Here is a 21,402-nt window from a genome sequence, read left to right as displayed (position 1 = left end):
AATAAACAACATCAACAAGGGAAGCCAGCTCCTCCTCCCGGTACCCACTTCCTTTCGCTCAACAGCATTCGCTGCAAAGTCATGCTTGTATTGTGATGCTGGTAGAGGTTTGCACACATGCACATATCATCTTTTCCCTCCTGCTCCCTCCCTCCCTCCATCCCTCCCATTACCTGCCATTCACAAAGCCCCCATACAGTCAGTGTTGTTCTGTGATGTCGCCCTTTTTCAGTTTGCTAAAAAATAGCTCTGTGACACGGCGTCCACTCCAACTCAATCCACGCTGTACATAGTGCTTCTTCGATGGCTTCAGTGATTTAGATCACTCGTCCGCTTCTCTCCATCGTTCTTCTCTTCTTCATTTTTTAAAGTCTGTGTGTAATATAAACTGTATGTACACCTCGTTTATAAGATACCATTCGCCCCGTGTTGGTATTGTGAGACAAACTGTATATCCGTCAGTTAATTTGCTGTGATGCTACATGAAGAGGCCACAGTGATTTTCAGTGAGTGTCGTCGACATACACACTTACAGTCTATTTAAAGGTCACAGTCAATTCAAGTAGGTTTTACTGATCTAGTAGATCATGGACTTTTCATTAAAGGGGATCTATTGATACTCTGGAACTCCTGCCTCTGATCGCCCAGCTTCCCGGAAGTTAATCTTTTAACATGTAATTTGACGCCAGCATCACCATTTCACTTGATGTCTTGAACAAGTAACATATGAGAAAGTCCGTGATTTACTAACAGCAACTCTGAAGTATTTGACACTTTGGCCATATTTAATTTTAAAACCCTGAAACAGTATATATTATTAAAAAATATATAAACAAATCAGGCATAATATGCCCTATTTAAGTATTTGGACCGTGACTTTGGAGCAGTAATGTACCATACTTTGTCAAGGAGCAGTATTAAAACAAATTGATGCCATAGTTTGTATAGTATAACTTTTATTTTCCTCAGGGAAGTAAATCTGATCATTCAAAAGCAGAGAGATTCATATTTGTCTGATGTATTGGGATTTATAAAAGCTGCAGCCTCAGATTTGTATCCAAAGGCCCGGTGCGAATGTGAAGAGTTCCATTTGTTTATGGTCTGAACAAAATGACCTGAAACAGGTGGAGGTCAGAAGAATCAATTCTTACTAGTAGAGAAAGCTCAATGACCTCTTCACGTACCAGGCCATCATTTACCCATGATTTATACCCCAGCAATATAAATATAGTGCATTGAGTGTGTTATGCATGTCCATCCGCTCTTAGGAAACACTGAATTATTCATCGATCCAGGCAGAAAATATCCCAACATGGCAACTGCATGCTACATGCTGTATGTAGGCCACACAGAGGAGAGGCCCGTATTCAACTGCAATAGTGCCACTCTTTGTTTCATGTCTCTTTACCTTTGCAGACTGTGACCATCACTGTAAAATATTCCTTGGAAAATGCCAATAAAACCATCATAACTGTAGAACCAAACTGAGTCTCTGGCCTGTTTTGATGTGACACAGGATATAATCATGGGACTACACTGTAAACCTGATATACCAAGACTTCAGTCATATTCTTCTATATTGATCACATTTATTTCTATTCATATGACATAGAAAAATAAAGTTTTTATCACCATTTGATATTTGATGATCGAAATGACACAATATTTCACAAATTAAGAATTTTTAAAAGAATCTATAAATCTCATTCAACTGCATCTCATGATGCAGTTGTCTCATTCTTTAGACTACTTGAGGATTGTATCATTTTGAGCAGTGATGAGTTTTGTAATTTGTTAACAACTTATATCGCTTTATAGAAACCCAGAAAAGAAATACATAGAAATAACCATACAGTATGTGGTCTCTTGGCCTTATGAAGTTTTAAAATTATATAATGTCATCAATTATATATTGAGTGGACAATTAATCCCCAAAACTGAAACTGTTTTGTTTGAATATCGTTCACATTTCGTGATCCGTAATATCAGTTTTGAAACCATAGAGGATGTCACACTGCTGCCTTTACTTTGGAAAAATTATATGTTATGGTGACAGGAGCCCTTCTGCAAATGTAGTTTGTCTGTAATTGATGTCACCATAGTGATAAGTTAACAGCTCACATGGGAACATGTGTGCCATATATATGTTGTCCCATTAAATCGAAATGAAGAGAAAGTGTTTTCTCCTGTGTTGCTCCTCTGGGAGGTCAAAGGGCACACAGCTTATCCTCACATTCAAGGCAAATGTAAAGCCGGAGCTGATTGGCTCCAACGTGCAGAGTCACAGCAGATATTTTAAGTGTGGAGAGAGCGTGCAGGGGCAAATAAAAGGAGGGCTCCGATACAGAGAGGAAGAAAGAGACAGGCAGGGATGCAGGAGGAAAGATGTGCACAGGCACATTAGACTAATGGACATCCACTGTGATGCCCTGGGCTTAGGGAGGATTACAGTTTACCACGTCACTAAGAACTCACACACACGCACACACACGCACGCACATGCACACACACACGCACACACACGCACACATGCACACAAACACAGAGTAATTCACGGTGCCGTAGTTACACATAATACAGCCGTTGCACATGAATGTTGTGTGAATAAATGCAAATAACGAAAAAATATTAAAATGGTTGATCCATACGCTCATATTTCTATCATTAAAAAAAAAACACCTGACCATTGCGGCTGATGAAACTCAAAGTATAAATCTTTTGAGGTTCATATTTTCTGCTTCTATGACTTGTGAGCATTTTCTGTCAAACTTCATTGCTGCTGCTCAGAAACGAAAAAGGTTGTGATGTTGGGAACCGAGAGTGGAGCAGAGCTTTTTTTTAAACCAACACTACCATCTGCTGGTACTCCAGGCCTCTGCACTCTGTTTGTGGTCTAACCATGATCTTTAAAGGCGCATAGACATCACACTGATGGTTTCATCTTGGATATTTGACTGTGTGGGGAATGAATGCATGAATAAGACAGAGACGCTCTGAGCAAAAATGTCTCGAAAAAATTGAAGGTTGCATGATTCATATCAGAGATTACATGTCAGTTACCCACGCGTTTATTGAAGGCATACAACATGCATGGTGTTGAATACATTTGATCAGAATCAAATAATAGAAGGGCATAATGAACTTCCTACAGCTGTGATTATTTTCTTTGTTCATGTCACAGTGAAAACGAGGCCATGTTCCTCCAGGAGGGCCCCAACTCTTCATATTCCCTGTGCCTTTGTTCACTTATAGCCTATAAATGAGCTTTTTTAGTTTTTTTTATTTTTATCCTGCATCTGAGCACCAGGCATCTGTGTCCAGGAAGAAGAAGCTGGAACAGGTGGTGGAGCGTGTGTAATGGGTCTGCCAGGGTCAGTCTGGCGCTATTCACAGACCGTATTCTGTGTTAACATCTTATGGATACAATGTAATTAAGTTGAGTTGAAAAACTCCAAACCTGGAGATGAAGGTAACAGTTAATCAAAAGTATAGATCAATCTCATAAAAGTGTAATCCATATTAATAATGTGTCTAACAGGGGTACGCTGCAAAAACCACAATGACTACAAATGAAGTGTTCAGACTCAGGGTAGGTTGGTAGGTCTGAAGGACAAAGAGAGAAAAAAATCAAAGGATGACTTTAAAGAAATATGTGCACTGCTTGTAGTGTCCAACAGTGTTGCTATCACTTCAAAATGAAGTGTATTGAAAATACAAATGATTAGTTATTATCCCGGATAATAATAATAATAATAATAATAATAATAATAATAATAATAATAATAATAATAATAATAATAATAATAATAATAATAATAATAGTTATTGCCATTGTTATGATTATTACTATAACAAATCTCGCCGCTGTCTCGAAGTTCGGCAATCTCCGGGGATCACGTGACCCAGTCGGCTCTCTTCGGGCCTTTCCGTGTAGTCCGTCTCCCTGACTTGCCGCTTCAGGACGGTGAGCAGCCGCGGTGCTAACATGCTTCGAGCCGTATTCCGACTATCTGCCTCTGGGGCCCGCAGTCTGGCCCGGCCGGGACCCTCTTACTCAGGTAGGACTGTCCTCGGTACACCTGTCGCCACATGATATGCCACCCTCCGTAGTAAACGAGACTACAATGGTGTTGCGCGGGTCGCTGCTTAGCTTAGCGGCTGCTGTGTGTGGAGCTAGAAGCTAACATGGGGTGACATTGAGTTATTTATGAGAGAGGCTATCGTCGAGAGCTGGGGACTCAAGGTATTTGCATGTTTTCCTGCTCGAAGGAGGTGTATTTTAGCGGAAGAGGCTTAAAATGAATTGCAGTAAAAGAAGTGACGACCTTGTGATGACCCTCCTCGGTGTGTTGGAGAGAGTCAGTGACCGCAGGTTAAACGCAGCTCGTATCGTCACGTCCCTACAGCCCTGAACCTTGACCCCTGTAACCATCAGCTATTACTCCTCTATATATCCATACTTCATATCCAAAATCACCAGATTAAAAAGGTGCCCGTGTCCTGGTATGCTGCTCTGATTCCCCTTAAATGAACTGCACTATACAGTTAAACATCCAAATCAACTTTTTTCTATAAAGAGTGCAATATACATGTAATCTGTAAATATTGGTTATTGGCCTGGTACAATCAATTAAAATTGTCAGCTTTTGTGTAACGTGTAAATTAATTTATCTCTATTCTACCTTATCACAAGAGTAATGATTGTAATTCTTAGTAATACACCAGATATGATTTACAGGCCATTCATTGAAATGTAAAGTCCCAGTGTACTTTAACGACATTGCAGTACAATAAAATTAGTGTATTAGACTTTTGCATGCAATTTCCATGTGGTATAAAAGAGTAAAAAGCATTATGTTGCTATATTGGTGTTTTATAAGTCCTTGAGTCCAAGACGCTGTCAAACCACACTGTATGATGTCATTTGCAAAAGAAGCACATTGATTATGACTTACTAAAGACATTGAGGTTATGTTTCAAAACTTCCTTTAGTTTTTCTCTAGTAGTAGTAGTTAAAAGCATATGTCTGGGGACACAATTTTGCATTGTTGTTATTTATTAGTTTCAAAGAAATTATAAAAAAATACAGACATTACTTAATATATCTCCCTGCCCATAAAGATTTAGATGTTGCAAGTTGCTGTACCTGCGTCAGGTCCATGATGTCTATCTAAATGTTATTTATAGACAAAGCTCTCACTATGATGAAGGTGAAAGAGTTGCAACTGTTGTGTGAGCTGATTTGACTTCAGGTCCCCAGAGGCTTTAGGGCAGGGGTCTCTAACCTCTGTCCTTGAGAGCCCCTGTTCTACATGTTCTCGCTCTCTCCCAGTTGCAACACACCTGACTGCAATGAGTGGCTCGTCATTGGGCTTTTTCACAACCTTGGCGATGACGTCATCATCAGATTCAGGTCTGCTGCAGCAGGGAGAGACTAAAACATGCAGGACAGGGGCTCTCGAGGACCAGGGTTGTAGACTTCAGCTTTAGAGATCGCTACGTGCACGTTGTCACATACGCTCATACTGATCTATATATACTGTAAGGCCATCCCATATTTATCAAGAACTAATCCAGCTATTCACGCTTTGGCTTTTCAAAGGTTCCATATTGCACAAAATTCACTTTTCCAACAGTAATTTGTGTCCTCATGACATGTGAATGAGGCCCCAGAAGGCAAGAAAGTATTTTTTCCTCCCTCACTTGCCCGCTCCACTTTTTAGCAAACGTGTGCTCATACAGATGAATAAGAGATTTTCCCTTTGTGACATCATGCATAGAAGTTAACCACTCCCACATGTAGTGGAACTGAGGTTTTAAACATAGAACAAGTTTATCATGAGATGATGGCGTCACGCAGACCCCCACATTGTCCACATTGAACAAAAATACTTTGTACTGTGTCCTTTTCTGCAGATAGCCTAACCTCAAGTTATCTTTTGAGACATTACATGCATTCATTCATATATTTCAGACTTGCCTGTTGAGAGGAGTTTATTAGCACCTCATATAAAATCAACAATAATGATAAGAACAATATTAAAGCAAACAGAGCTCTAGTATATAATAGTATCAGTATTAGGGCTCTAACAACGAATCGATAAAATTCGATTATTAAAAGTGTTGGCAACTAATTTCATTATTAGTTTGTTGTGTCACACAATTTATGCGCCACTCGCCATGTTGCGGAGCCGTTCACTTCACCTTCCGTGCACGTTCCATAACGTAACGTAACGATCATGAAAATATCTCCACTTCTGCTGCCGGGCGTTCTCCACCTTTCCTAAAGTACTTTGTTTCACTTCAGGAGTTTTGAGTCGTGCGGCTATCTTTATTTGCTGTTAAATTGTGATTGTTCTGACGGGGAGACGGAGGATCTCCTCGCACACGCACATGCCCAGGTCACAAGATTTGGGCTGCGTGACTTTATGTTGAGATTGTAATCATTTTCACTACTAACTGTTTGAGCTTGTAAAAATATAGACAATTTCATTCCATACACTGTGACCACAAGAAAGAAAAACTTTGAAGTGTAAATTTCGGTTATGATAGCAATATTTTACTTGTCTGGTTCACTCAGGATGAAACTGGACTGTATGTGGTCCCTGGAGTACATTAAATCTTATTTAATAATTCTCTTGTATACATCTTATATACATGTGTATATATGTATTTGTGTTGTTTACATCTCTGTATGGTTCAGTTATGTTCTTTTAAGTAAACCTAACATATTTGGTGTTTGGGTCGTTCAATATCAACTGGTCCTACAAATTGAAAGGTTTTTTTTGGCTTTTTTCATCGATTAATCAACAAAATAGTCGACCGATTAATTGATAATTAAAATAATCGTTAGTTGCAGCCCTAATCAGTATCGACAGATGTCCACATTCAGGTATCGGATTGTAAGTGAAAAGATGTTGATCGGTGCATCAATACTTAAAGTGAGCAGGAGCTCATCAGCATTTCAACGTCCAGTGAACGACAGAAAACATATAAATAATATAAATAACAGTTTGTTCTTCTGTTGTGAAGAAATGGATGGATGATCTGTGTTTTTTATCGCTAAACTCTTATTCTGGCTCTTGAGAGCTAAGTTTGAACAAAAAAAACCGTGTGGTGGAGTGAGTGACTCTGTCATGAAGTATTTGTGATGTTTTCAGCTCCACTGGCCTCCAGGTGTTACTCCCATGGCAAGGTGGAGACAGATGAGGAGTTTGATTCCCGCTGGGTCACTTACTTCAACAAGCCTGACATCGATGCCTGGGAGCTGAGGAAAGGTGATTTGTTTTACATGTATTAGTAAGTCCTCCTTGTTTTGGTTCCACGTTAGACAGAGCATGAAGTCAGAGTCTCTTCCTGATCTTGAGTGTGTGGGACCGGAAGCACCTGGAAAGACGATCGCTCATGTTGACTTTTTTTTTTCCGATTACGTTCCCCTGAAGGCATGAACACCCTGATCGGCTACGACCTGGTACCTGAGGCCAAGATCCTGGATTCAGCTCTCAGAGCTTGTCGGCGACTGAACGACTTGGCCAGCGCCATCCGCATCCTGGAGGCCGTCAAGGTGAGCGCCGTCCACTCGCCGTCCCCACTTGCCTGCAGTGCAGGCGCAGTGTTTTCAGATGGGGTTCCATTTCCTGGTTGTACTTAAAATTGAGAAAATGAAAATGAAAAAAAAAACCGCTGCAGGAATCCCTGCTTTATATTCAGTACATCCATTAGACTAAAGTCCCTCAGGATTCAGGTTTCATTTCAACCAGGCTCTGTAACGATAACGAACAGCGCCTTGAACTAAACCTGTTTTTTTGGCCTCTGACAGGACAAAGCCGGCCCCCACAAAGACATCTACCCCTACCTGATACAGGAGCTGAAGCCCACCCTCGCAGAACTCGGCATCTCAACACCAGAAGAGTTGGGAATTGACAGGTTGTAGACTGTCAAGGTAAGACTGCACTAAAGGAACAGAAACCGAGAAGTCTTGAGGTTTGAGTAGCTAAAACTCTTCAGTGAGTCAATGTCCAAGTTCACACGCTGTGTGTGCGTACAGCAGATGACGGTCAGTGTGGTTTTATTTTTGTCTTGTTGCTTTCTCTGCAGGTCCCTCCATGTATAAAGAGACGAGCTCTCCCGATCCCCACCACTGAAAAAAAATGTCTATATTGTTAATTAAATCCATGCTGTCCTGTTGTGTTCAAAAGGGTGGACCTAATAAAGAAAGCAGTAAATGAACTGATCCATCTTGTGTTTTTATTGATGTCTTGGAAATCAATAATAGATTTTTTTTTTTTTTTGACCAATGTTAGTTTGACATATGATAGCCGTGGAAGCAGAATATGATTAATATTGACTGCACCTTCACTGCAATGCATCTGAGCTGATGCTCACGTAAACGGAATTGTGGCTGCTTTGACAAGTCTTGACAGGTTTTACGACGGATTGAAGCAGGTTTACGCCGTCTCCTCTCTCCTGCTCCTCTACACTGATGAATGGATCCTCCTCCACCTCTGAAAACTCCTCTGCTTCACATCCAGTCAGAAATCACTCTGTTAATCCATGTAAACTCACATTAAAGCATAGAATTAGAGTGTTTTTTTATTTTGGTGTAATGAAATGTATGGTTTTATTGCAGTTTGAAAAAGCAAGTAGCTTCATAATGAATGTATTTGATTATTTTATAATTCCTAAATTATACTGAAATAACTAGGTATTTTGATATGTAGCCTACAAATGATCTATGAACCTTTGAATAGTCTTGGGCCTAAATACATCTCAGATTTGTAGAATGTGAATCATCCAGACCCCTGAGGTTGTCAGTGTTCCCAGAGTCAGAAAAAACAAGGTGAAGCAACTTTTAGTTCCTATACTTCTCACCTGTGGAACGAACGTTCTGAACACCTGAGGACTGCTGACACTCACTTTTAAATAAGGATTTAAACAATACAATATATTAATACCTTTATCTCAAAGTTTTTACTTTATTTAGTATTTTTATGCTATTCTTAATTGTCTTTTTCATGTATTTCATAATCCTACTCTCAAGATTAATATTCTAATTTGTCTTATTTTAATGTATTTCCTTTATTTCTTGTGAAGTGTTGTTGATTGTCTTGTGGTGCTTACCTTGTATTACTGCACCTTAGGAGCATCGAATAGAATACAATAGAATATAAATAGTTAATCCCACAAGGAAATTCTCACAGAATAAATAAAATATCTGTTCAAATGTTATTATGAATTAAATACGCTGTTTATCATTCAATCCAGTCTGTGAGATATGTTCGATAGATAGATAGATAATAACTTTAATCATCCCCGAAGGGAAATTGTTTTGTTGCAGCAATCTGGTACCTAGAAATGTTATAAAATACAATAGAATAGAATATAAAAGTAGGAAATAAAAATATACAAATATATTTGTATTTTATTTATTTTATTTTAGTTATGTTTGTTATCAATTCAATTATATAGCATTTTATTTATTTTTATTCCATTTGGAAACTTAAACATAAAACGTATACCAAAAAATAAAAGTTTCCTAAGTTTAGTAACAATTTACTTTGAAATCTGCTTTCAGTCTATTTGTTTTTATCAGTTTCCGGGAAAGGTTTTATCGGGCAAACTGCCGTAAAACCAAACAGAAGAAGAAGAAGAAGTTTTATCGTGGAATTCTCGCCCGGAAGTTCCCTGAAGCCGTCAGGGTTAGCATTAGCGGCTAGCAGAAGTGTCTCCTCCTGAGTGAAAGGAAACAACAAAGTCCGTTCTCCGGCGGGACAGCATCCGTCATGGCGCTGCTGTGGAGCCACTTGTGACAGCGAACGCCAAGATGATGAACGACATAATAGAGGAGCCGGAGAAGGACAGCCTGCTGGAGGAAGTTTTGTCGGTAACGGTGGCTAAGTGCTATGCTGAGCCTGCTCAGTGATAGGGAGGCTAACTGTTAGCCTAGCATGTTGTTTCTCCACTTTTTTTTTGTAAATTAGAAAGCAGCTTTAAAATAGTTTTTGAGATAGCCAGCTCTCTGCTGCATGGTAAGGCCGCGTTTGAGTCTAAGTTAAACCACATGACAACACGAACTGGTGTATAATAACGTGAAATTGGTATGTGCGAATTGATGGAACTGCTGGGAAATGTAACACCTCAATTAATTATCTTTTTTTTTGGTTTGTTTTGCTGATGAAATTCAGAGGTTATTTTTACTGACGGTGTGGCTATTTCTAAAGTAGACTATGCTCTTTGTTGAAGGTTTTCTCTTTCTTTTCAGTCCACACTGGAATGATTGGTATTGATGTGAAAAATAGGTTTAAAACTTTCAGCTTCTGCACTGATCAGCTTTCACACTTGTAATAACATGAGACTTTTCTTTCCTTGCTTCCACTTCAGGGACCAAGTAGTGGCACGAGACCGAAGACCACAGATGGAGGCATCCGGCCGGTGGAGAAAAGGGGGCCTTACATCATGTCCAGAGCACCGGCCATCCACCTCAAACTACGTAAGCACTTCCTCACAGTCTGCTGGAGCCGCCGTCGTAAACAAGGCGTCACTGGGCCCATAGAGTGCTGCGTTTCAAGTCTAGCAGACAGGCCTACTTTTCATGATCCATCCACACTGACCCAAAGCTGGCAATCAACGGTCACAAAGGTGGTGATCAGCTTTCTTAGTTAGCGCAAGGCTTCTTGATTCTCGCGCAGAATAAGTGAACGTCCATTGCAGGTGGAGAAACACGCCAGTTAGACCTGGATGGCCGAAGTCAAGGAGATTTTTCTGATTGAAGCATTTGTCAGCTGATGTTGTTTTTAACAAGATTTGATCCGTCAGTTAGAGCGGAGCCATGTGTTGATCCGCTGTTGTTTACGTTGCGTACAAAACAGTACAACTCTATAGTGTCTCCCTGAGTCACATGAGGCTGTGATAAGGGGTGACTCTCTCAGACTGCGTATCGATTTCATCTACTCGTCCAATCCGATGACATCACTTCATCTGTGTTGCAGAATGAGAGGAGCTGCATGCCCACAAATATTCCGCATGCATTTTTACTGATCCACTTTCTGATCTGATAGCAGTGTGTATATGATGCAAGCAAAACAGACGTGCAGCTGTTGCTTATTCGTGTGCTCGGACGAGCTGACGTTGGATTTGGAGCAGTGGATGCAGCTGCCCTGTGAGTCAGTCATGTGAAGCTGCATAAACAAAACCACATGACATATTTTACACTCCCCCGAACTACTTCTAAGTTTGAAAAAGGGGTAAAGACAGCAAAGCAACGAAAATAATTCTAAATAATGTAATATACACTGAGCATGCTTCTTCAAAATATTTATTTTTAAACTGGACAGATGGGCTTCCTTGTGTGAACATATATCTGTCTTTAATGTATTAAAGACATGAGCAACAACAGTGTTATTTTCTTTATCACGTATCATAAATGTAAACTTAATGACAGCATGAGAGTCAAACATTTGATCTCATCTCAAGGAAAGGAATGCTTGTCTAACAAACAAATGACACGTCAAATAGACGTTTTGTCTGTATGAGATCAAACGAAACGCAATCATCACAGAGATGACGTGAGCACACGCTTACTGTTAATACGTCTATTAATCCAGCAGATTAAGAGTGGATGTTGCAGATTAGATGGCAAAAGTTACACGCTTTCCCAGAACTTCTTAGTGTCTTTCAGTGGTGGAAAAATCCTTCCGATAGAGGAGCTTAAGAAACACTGTGCATGTGGAGGAGGCTGATATTTATGAAATATTAATAGTAACGGTGGGGGGGGGGGGCTGCTTGTGGGAGTAAGTTTGTGTACACGGTTGTGTAAACCATAAAAAATTAAATCATGGTTTTCTACTCTCTGATAAATTCTGGTTGAATAACATAGGAATTGTCTGCTCTGGTTGTCTGAAGAGAAACACAGGGAGATGGCGAGGAAGGCCCTGAAGAAGAAGGCGCTCTCTCCAGGGCCCGCGGTCACACATCAGCCCCGGCAGGGAGCCAAGAGGTGAGGGGGGGCTTGATGGGGAAACGGCGAGCCGGACCGAGCGGAGCTCACTTCTTTCAATGTGACAATCACCTGTAATTCTTCCTTTCAGGACTGTGAAGTACAACAAGGGCTACGCTGCTTTGAGTCAGCACGCCGAGGAGACTTTGATTGCACTGGACTCAGACAGGTGAGGACGCTGCTGCTGTGGTCATGGAAGCCTGCACTCCTGTCTGAGACGGCGGGAGTGTTCAGGAATGACCCTGCAGCTAAAAGTGAAGCTAATAAGGTGAATTAGCAAAGTCAGCAGCTGTAATCAGAGCGTACACGCACCAAGTAATGTGCTGTAATTATTGTGTTTATGCTGCAACACGTTCCGACGCGATGAGTGAAAGTTAAAGGACATTCAGTTGCACACATGACTAACTGATCCACAAACCCCTGCCCTCGGTGACCACAGCTCGGAACAAAATCCACCCAGTGTTGAAGCCATCGCTGTTAGAGAGCCGTAGACCGTAACACTGTTTGCTTTCATCGCGTGCTGCTCACATCATTCATCAGATTGTATTAGTCTTTTGATTGGCTTGTATGCCTTTGGCGTTTGTCAGTTTTATCATTATTATTGAAGTGTTTTCAGATAAACCAACTCATCTGATGGATGCAATCTGTTTTCCTGGGACATTTACCAGCACATGTATTATCATCGGTTGAATATTTCTCTCTCGTGTGTGTGTTTGCAGTGATGAAGAGATCGATTTTGAGCAGTATTCTTCAGGATACTCTTCAGCTGAGGTGAGTCCTCCCATGAGGCATTCTTCAGATTCTGTCACCGTCAAACAGGCCGAGTGACTCCTATGTCTGCCTTTAATGTTTTATCCACCCACATGCATTGTTCTTCACAGTTCAGCTCTGCAGAGTTTTCTTTCAGTTTGATGCTCAGGCTTCTTGCTGGTGTCGAGTGGCGAGTGATCCTGCAGGGTAGTTGCATCATCATATATTGCCAAACAGGAAATGTGTGGGAGGTCAGGGGGAACGAACCAGTTATTCTTGAGGTGTTCAATAGAAAACAACTCCGATAGGAGAAGCCGTCGTATGTATAAATAGTTTTAAAGAAGTGACAGGTTTGCGGTGCGTGTGCAGCCTGCGCATGAGTCAATGATGTGTGTTTCAGCCACAACCAGGCTTCTGATGAGTAGATTTGTGGGACAACATAACGCATGCAACAAGTTGTTCCTACATCTGGCTGCTTAATTCCACGACTTGTCACAAGCTGCAGAAGTAGTTTATTTTCCAGGAATTCACCCATGCAGCCCACTCTCTGGAACCTGATTCAACTTTGGCGACTGCTTTTGATCACTTTTCTTTGATTTAAGGTAGTCGTAGGAATCGGGACAAGATAATGAGCTGGCTCTGCTGGTTGACTAATGCTGTAAACAAGGCCATAGTTCCAGCCTGCAATTATGAAAACGCAGTAAATCACATGTGTCCATTCATATGATTTGTCCTGTGAAGAGAAGTGGGCGTCATCACACACTATATTGAAGGTTTTAAAACCCTTTGACTGGTTTAATCGTAGGAGCAATTGTGGCAGTTGTGATCATTACATCGAGGCCAGGTTAAATGCGTAGTTTCGTGTGGTGTGAAAGAAAACGTAGTCCAGGTCACAAATAATCACACACGGTGAAGAAAAATGCTAAATAATTTTCGAACCTTGCAGTACTCGTCAAACGTCTCTTCCTAAGTGACTCCGGAGTGTGGATCCAATGCGAGTTGCTGAGCGTGGAGTCTCACCGCGGCCTCTCTCTGCTCTCCAGGTCCATCCTGACCTGAGCAGGCAGCTGCTCCAGGACGGCTACCGCCTGGACGAGATTCCCGACGACGAGGACCTGGACCTGATTCCACCCAAAGCCATGGGCTCCTCGGTGTGCTGCTGCTCCGAGGGGCCGTCCTGCCCCGTGCAGTGATGCCGCTGCCGCCACGCCAACCTTACACTAACTAACTAACTAACTAACTAACGGCTCGTCTCCAGCTTCAGCTGACTTCAGTCACCAGTGCCTGACCCACCGGAGGACGTCCAGCTCTGGAGACAAACTGCTCTTTAAAGGGTTACTGAGGCGGCGCCAACCCCACCTAGAAAACAAAGAAAACACAACGGAGGCGGACGCGAGAACAAGCCTTATCCACTGTGACCCCAAAGCGTGACCTTTCTTTCTTCTTCTTCTTCTTTTTTTTTTTTTTTTAATTTATTCTTTGTTTTTACAAGACTACAAAGTGCGTCACTGTCTGCTTCAGGCAGACTGACAGCCAGTCACTGATTGGGAGGCGCTCTCACCGGGTCTGAGCAGAGCTCGTCCGTTCCTCTGTGAAACTGGTCTGCAACCCCCCCAAACAACAACCTGCAGCAGGAAGTGTTTTCTCTAATGTCAATTGTCCACATTCCTGAGCTACTGTTGCATCGCCTATTGCCTATTTCCTTTTTTTTTTTTTATTTGTTTTAAACCAGTTACTATTGAGTTTGACCCATTGGAATGACCCCAACCCAAATGGAAGGCTCACTATTGGTTCATTGATAGAGGGTGATTGTTACCAACTTTGACAGGCCATTAGAAACACTTACAGTATTGTGCAAAAGTGTTGTGATTAGCATTACTCTATATATATATATATATATATATATATATATGGTAAAGCAAATCAGTATGAGGACGATCAGCATTTGCAGGTCCTTCACAGCAGCATCAGTTCTTCTCAGCATCTTTGCACAGTTTGATTTTAAAAGAAGTCATACAGCGCAGCTCTCATCTTCTGTTGATGTAGTTTAGTTCAGATCCGTCAGGCTCCTCGTTTAAACCCAGACAGACCTGGACTTGTTGATACGATGGCTCTGAGGAGAGTCTCGCGTCCAGGATCCCTTGTTGTTCTTTACACTGGCGGTATAGTGGTCTATAGACACTTCCTGTGGGTTTGGGATTGTTTTCCTCAGCTTTAGAAACAAACACGGAGCCAATCAGACACAGTCCTGAAGGCGTTGCATAATGGATGAGTAGCATTATATCACATCAGCCGGAAACGACTGCACAGTACTACATTTGTAACAACCTTGTCCCACAGTTACTGTTTTGTTAGGTTTAAAGTTAAATGTAGAGAACTGTTACAATTTGAGTTTAGAATTAAAAGGGGGAAAAAAAACCCAATGTTACGTGTTAGTCAACATGTTCCAACATTCTAGTTGAGGCATTAAAACTTCTGAGTGAGGAAAGTATATTTTTTTCGTTCACATCGACGGTAATTACATGAATTATAAATGTTACTTCAATTTTTTTGGTTCCATTTTGGTTTTATTACAAAATTCCCTGGTTACAACATTCTGCCTTTTTACCTCGTCTATCCCACGTTGCTTCTGTGGCATTTGCTGCACCCACTAGAGGGCGCCATAGACCTTGTTTTCTGGCTCCAGCAGGTTAACATAGCAGCTATTTGAAAAGCACCTGAGCACTGACGTAAAATGTGATCGCTCGCACATTCTGCCTGTACAGGAAGTAGCTGGAGAGGTTTTCCTACACTCATTGTTCACTTTGCTGTTTGTTTCACAGAATATGAGTGGATAAGTTTGTTTTTTTTAATTATCACAAAAGGTAAGTTACATTTAAGAATATATGTAGAGCTATATTTGTTTATTTTTTTGTTTGTTTGTTTGTTTGTTTTTTTATACTGGGGGGGATCTAATCCCGGAGTAAAAAAAGTACGCAGTAGAGCTCGGGTCTCGTTTTGCTGTTTGTATTCATTCTGAAGCTGTTGGATGTTGAAGCTCGCTGCTCATGACGACTCATTAGGACCACGTGGGAGAAAGAAACATGATCAAGAGTGTATTTGTGTTTTGCACGTCAAATCTGGATTACTTTAAAGTCTCTGAATATCCACATATTGAAACATCGGGAACATTTTAATCTGCAGTGGTTTATCCTCACAGTCGCAGCCTTTATTTGTGGAGTTGCCATTTTCTCAATGTGTATGTGGTTGTCCCACTTCCTCAAATCTGAAGAAATGCATGATGGGAGATGTTTTAATAGGTCATTTATTAGGTCATCGATCCACCTTAGTTCAAGTTGTTTGTAATGTTTCTGTTTCTCCGACTCCAGCTGATCTTGCCTTTGTGCAAGTTAAATATGTAAGAGTTTACAGATATCACTTTTCTTTTTGTCATTTCACCTTTCACAATACATTTGCTATGCAGGAATACATTTGTGTTTTGCATTTCAAGAGTAAAGTTAAAGTGCAGTTGACTATGGGTGAACTGAAAGAGAGACACATACACAAACTCTCATTCACACCTGCAGGCAGATTAAAGTCACAATTTCACCTCACGCTAATGTTCATGTGTGGAAACATGCAAAATGCACAGAAAAGCCCCAACAGGACTCAAACTACCGATATTGTCACTGTGAGGTGAGAGCGCTACACTAGGCGCCCCATTTTAATGACTCACAAAAATATCAATGACGATATTTGAATCAGTTCTGGACGTTTGAATCCCCTCTTGAGGGATTTGCATGTTCTCCATGTGCATCGCATAGATTTTTCTCCTCCACAGAGGTGGACACTTCAGGTCCGGCATGTTTTCGACACACATGAAATTAATGAATGTCAAGAACTCCTCACAGGAGGGATTTCTCGGGTGAATCGGCTCCGAAATCGACTTTTAAATGGACCTGCCAAGTCGATATTCCTTTCTCTTCACGTTGTCCTAATACGCCGTCGTAATTTTGCCTTTCACGTTGCATTTGTGAACGCGAAGTGTAGAAACGTGGCCACATATTCCTCGAGAGCAGAGAAACTTGTCCCGTGTCATGCCACGTGTGTTTGGTCAGTAATTTTAAGTGTTTAATCCAGAGAAGCTAACGCACCACCCCCATTCCCTCTTTATTCCCTTTCCTCTCATCAGTTCTGAGTTTCTGCTGAAGTATGAAGTGTCTTGAGCAGAACTAACGTTGGTCTCACTCTTTCCACCTCATACAAGCCTGGTGTGTGTGTTCGTATTCCCTCCTCATGCTGTGACCATAAACTGGAAGACGTTATGATGTTGGAAAGGAATGTGTTCGTTCAGGATGCTCTTGTTATCAAAATGTTTGCTGTTAAAAAAAAAAAGAAAAAGCTAGTTGTTTTGATGATGTGTGCTGTACTCTACTCATCCCAGCACCCTGTGGTGTGTGTGTGTGTGTGTGTGTGTGTGTGTGTGTGTGTGTGTGTGTGTGTGTGTGTGTGTGTGTGTGTGTGTGTGTGTGTGTGTGTGTGTGTGTGTGTGTGTGTGTGTGTGTGTGTGTGTGTGTGTGTGTGTGTGTGTGTGTGTGTGTGTGTGTGTGTGTGTGTGTGTGTGTGTCAGTCACATGGGTGATTTAGGAAGAAAAGCGCTGAGTCGGCTTTTCCGTGAGTCTCGTGATAAAAAATGAACGAATCGTTTTATAAGGACCGGCTGAAGTCGACGCGGTTCTGCACCTTGTATATTTCCAATTTTTGCACTTAACACCACAGCGGTCGGTAGCAAGTACACTTGACTCACCTGTACTATGCAACTGTTGGGACAATCTGCTTGTTTTACGTCGTCGTGTTACTGAGTGCTGAATGCAATAAATTCCCTTTTTTTATGACGCTAATCTTTTTTTTTTTTTTTTTTTGATTGTATTGTTTATTGGTTTACATTATTAAATAAACTTGGTTAATTCCACTTGTATGAGTAACTGTGATTTCATGTACTCAAAACCTGTAGTGATTTTCTCCTTATTCTCCTGTATTATGTTAGAATGTTTGTTTTGTAGTATTGGATGTGTCTCGGGTATCAGATAGCGGTTGTAAACTGCATATCTAAAACAACTCAGCTGAGGCCAGCTCTTTACACTTTTTTAAGAATAGTGGAAGACAGAAAGGCAATGAGGCGGGTGTCAAATTCCACAAGCTGGGATTCATTGAAGATCAATAGGGCTTTTTAAATGTTACATTTCATTAAATAAAATAGTATGTAGGAATCATAAGATGAGGACAGTTATTAAAAAAGAATAGCAGGACTTATTTCAGAAACAGTGAGTCATTGAAGCACATAAACAATCACAAGACACAAACCTTCTACAGCAATGCACAATTGCAGAAATAGAACAACAGAACAGCTAAGAGACGAAATCCATCCGAAAAAGAGGACGGTATCAACGAAAGGCCAGGAAATTAAAAACCCATTGAGATCAAGATCTATTTTACAGGGGTTACCTGGTTACCTGGTTATCTGGTCCGCGACACATAAAACTGAAGTTTACACAATTAACAGTATGCAATAGTTAAAATGAGAAAATGTAGAATACTAGAAACAAACAATAGAATGTAGATTTTTTTTATTTAAAGGTAGATTGGAATAAAGTGGAAGAATGTAAACAGTGCTGTATGTTGATAATAATGAAAAGTTAACACTTCACAGATAGAAGGAGCCTTTCTCTGTGGCTGGCTGGAGGTTCTGTGCACATGCTGTAACCTGTAGGCACATGTGCACAACTGTGCATCAGCAAGTAAAAGAAACAATGTGTGGTAATGTGATGTGAATGTGTGTCAGTGCGTGAATGTCGCAGAGGAAAGCAAGAAACACTCCAGAATCTACTCGGTCACTGTGATAAAGTGATCCGTTAACTGTCACCTCTGAGCTCGGGGGACTTTCCCCATGTTTGTCTGTGACACCTGTGTTCACATGACACCGCTTCACATGTGTAATGAAACCACAGAAGAAGCTGTGTTCAGATAAGGGGGCCTCCTCAGTGCTGGAGAAGGGGCCCCCTTCTTGGTTTTGGGTGCATCACAAAAGGTTTTGTGAGGATGTCTTCTCCAAGTTTTATTGTCTTTCCTTTCAATATTCAAGACGAGACCACAATCAAGAAATAAGTTCCGAATTTATTCATTGAAAAATCTCAAAGAAAGCTTTATTGCTAGGCCATAAATGCCACAGTTATGAATCCAATCCGATCCAATGTAAACGTGAAGTGGATCAAGGATAATATCTCACAGCGATGGCTTCTCTGTCCGAGACAAAGCGTGTGGCGTCTGAGTGACGAGGCGCCATGCGGTTCAGGCTGCGGGTGTCGTCCAGCACTCTGAAAACCCCCGCGTCTTCCCTTCAAAGGGCAATTCATCAAATTCACTCGAATACCTGGAAATGAAACATTTCAAACTCAGAGTGTTATCGAAGAATATGAAACAGTAAACTAACCAAAATGACACACTATCTACATTTCCCAGAGCACAGAAACATTTCCTCAAATTGATTTCTATTTTTTTTTTTTTTTTACTGGATTTCCTGATCAGATTGACCAATTAAATATGTGTATTATTTACAAAAAAACCCTCAAAATATGGCAACTTAAGCTTTGGGTGAATATTTGAAAAGGCACACTCATGCATGTTTTGTTCTTTCTTTCCTATTTTTAAATTAAGTGCAGTGGTTAACTCCACTAACTATTTTTTCTTTTTTTATTAGGTTTCGGGAATATAACAGATGCACCTGTCACAATATTTAACAGAAGAATTCAATCATGTTTCTATGATCGCCATGTGCACCACTTACATCCACCTCAAACAGAGGTCTGCAACCTTTATGATCAAGAGAGGCAGTTTGTCTATTTTACACCAAATCTAATTTCTCTGGAGCCACAAAAACAGGGTTCACTGTTTAAAATGTTGTTAATAGGGTTTTGCCACACACACACACACACACACACACACACACACACACACACACACACACACACACACACACACACACACACACACACACACACACACACACACACACTGTGTTATGTTTTCTGTTTATGATGTTTCATAACTACAATTTAGAATAGTTGACATTTGATTCCATTTAAAGCTGGGTTTTTTTTTTTTTTTTTTGTGCCATTTCAGTAGTTTGGTCACGTTTTCCCCTTTTGTTGCATTGACTGTTTTAGCCACTGAGCTTTTTTCCCATTTTCAAATGGTTTAATTTGAGTGATTTTAACAGTTTGAATTATTTTAACTTACAGCTTAAATGAGCATTTATTGTTGATGCTTCAAGCTGCTTTTGATAATCTTTCTCCCTTCTGTTTCGTAGCTAAATTAGTTTTATTTATTTATTAATTTCAACTAATTTGAAAAATGAATTTGGCATGCAAAGCAATAAAAAATATAAATGCAGGATGAAAAGGGATTGATGTGTAATTCCCTGAAAGTGTCAGGAAGTCACTACAAAGGAGCTCAGGCTCATGTGGCTCTGGAGCCATGCAGAGCATGAATGCACCGTGCACTGAAGCATAATTCAGTACAGGTCAATCAGGCTTTTGCAATATTTATACTGGGCATGTTGATATTGCAATAACAATAAATTATTGTGAATCCCATGTGTGCAGCCATACTCAGTGATTTACAGTCATAAAGAAAGTATGGCATATAATATATAGTCCAGTGAATTCAGACACAGTGTTGTACATTTAGAAGAGATTCAAGTGAAGAAGGAGTTATAAAATATCATCACTTGCCAGATAATAGATTAATGTGTTTTTTTGTATTGTAGTGTATAATCTGACAGTGTTTTTCACCTTTATCCAAAATACATAAAACATTCAGGCCACAACTTGTTACATTTATTTATGTTTGCTGGACTTTTTGGCTTATTAGTGTATAAAAAGGAAATGACCAATAGTCCCATTTACTTTTATTAATAACCTCCATTAATCCAAAAACAACTGGAAATAATGAAGTACGGTACATCTTTCTGGCTCTCGGTAGATGTAGTACCATCTTGGTCCTGTAGGTGGCCGCAAAGTTCCGTGTTACACTGACGATACCTGTTGCGCCTTCTTGTCTGTCGATCAGTGGACTTTAATTTTTGCACAATTTCCTATTTCCTATTTCCTAATTTCCTAGTCTGTAAAAATAAATGAATACCGAAGCACACAGGCCGTGGAAATATCCCTTTTTTATGAATAAAGTCATTCATTTCACTCAATATTCCATTCATTCACCATGTTTGTGCGTAACTTTATTCTTACAGTGTGAAATTATAGATGCAGCTGGGCGTTAAGAGCAAGTTTTAGAATTCTTTCTTTTTTTTTAAATAAATGATTTGACTGTGGAAGTGTCTATGGAGAATGTTGAGATCGAAGAGGCTGATACTTGTTGCGGTGGCTGGGCGGGTCTTAACGCGGCTGTGCGCCATGTGTGGGGGGGGGGAGGAAAAAAACAAAAAACGACAGGGAGATCCCTCGGAGCCCTGTGAGATATGAGATCTGGTTATTTCCCACAGATTATTTTAAATAAATAAAAAAAAATTAAGCAAATAATACTTATCCAGTGAGACGGACCGCGGCCCGTGCGCACAGAGCCAATTCAGCCCGGCCGATAGGACGCTATCTGCGGGTGCGTGC

The 21,402-nt window shown here is 40.6% G+C and overlaps 2 protein-coding genes across 2 annotated transcripts; both read left to right on the top strand.

The window, feature by feature from the left end:
- Positions 1–3,916: 3,916 nt before the first annotated feature.
- Positions 3,917–8,229, top strand: cox5ab (cytochrome c oxidase subunit 5Ab). Its single transcript, XM_080498122.1, has 5 exons — positions 3,917–4,058; positions 7,161–7,277; positions 7,443–7,564; positions 7,820–7,942; positions 8,098–8,229. The coding sequence occupies exons 1-4, from the start codon at positions 3,986–3,988 to the stop codon at positions 7,931–7,933; spliced, it is 426 nt and encodes a 141-aa protein (XP_080354248.1). The 5' UTR covers positions 3,917–3,985; the 3' UTR covers positions 7,934–7,942; positions 8,098–8,229.
- A 1,526-nt stretch (positions 8,230–9,755) lies between these two features.
- Positions 9,756–17,690, top strand: fam219b (family with sequence similarity 219 member B). The gene is made up of 6 exons (XM_080494329.1): positions 9,756–9,883; positions 10,381–10,489; positions 11,902–11,995; positions 12,087–12,164; positions 12,715–12,766; positions 13,789–17,690. Exons 1-6 carry the CDS (start codon positions 9,824–9,826, stop codon positions 13,936–13,938), a joined length of 543 nt encoding a protein of 180 aa, XP_080350455.1. The 5' UTR covers positions 9,756–9,823; the 3' UTR covers positions 13,939–17,690.
- The last annotated feature ends 3,712 nt before the right edge of the window (positions 17,691–21,402 follow it).

Source organism: Blennius ocellaris (genome assembly GCF_963422515.1).
Source record: "Blennius ocellaris genome assembly, chromosome: 1".
NCBI lineage: Eukaryota > Metazoa > Chordata > Actinopteri > Blenniiformes > Blenniidae > Blennius > Blennius ocellaris.
Note: the sequence above shows the minus strand (reverse complement) of the source record. Positions and strands in the feature narration are given on the sequence as shown.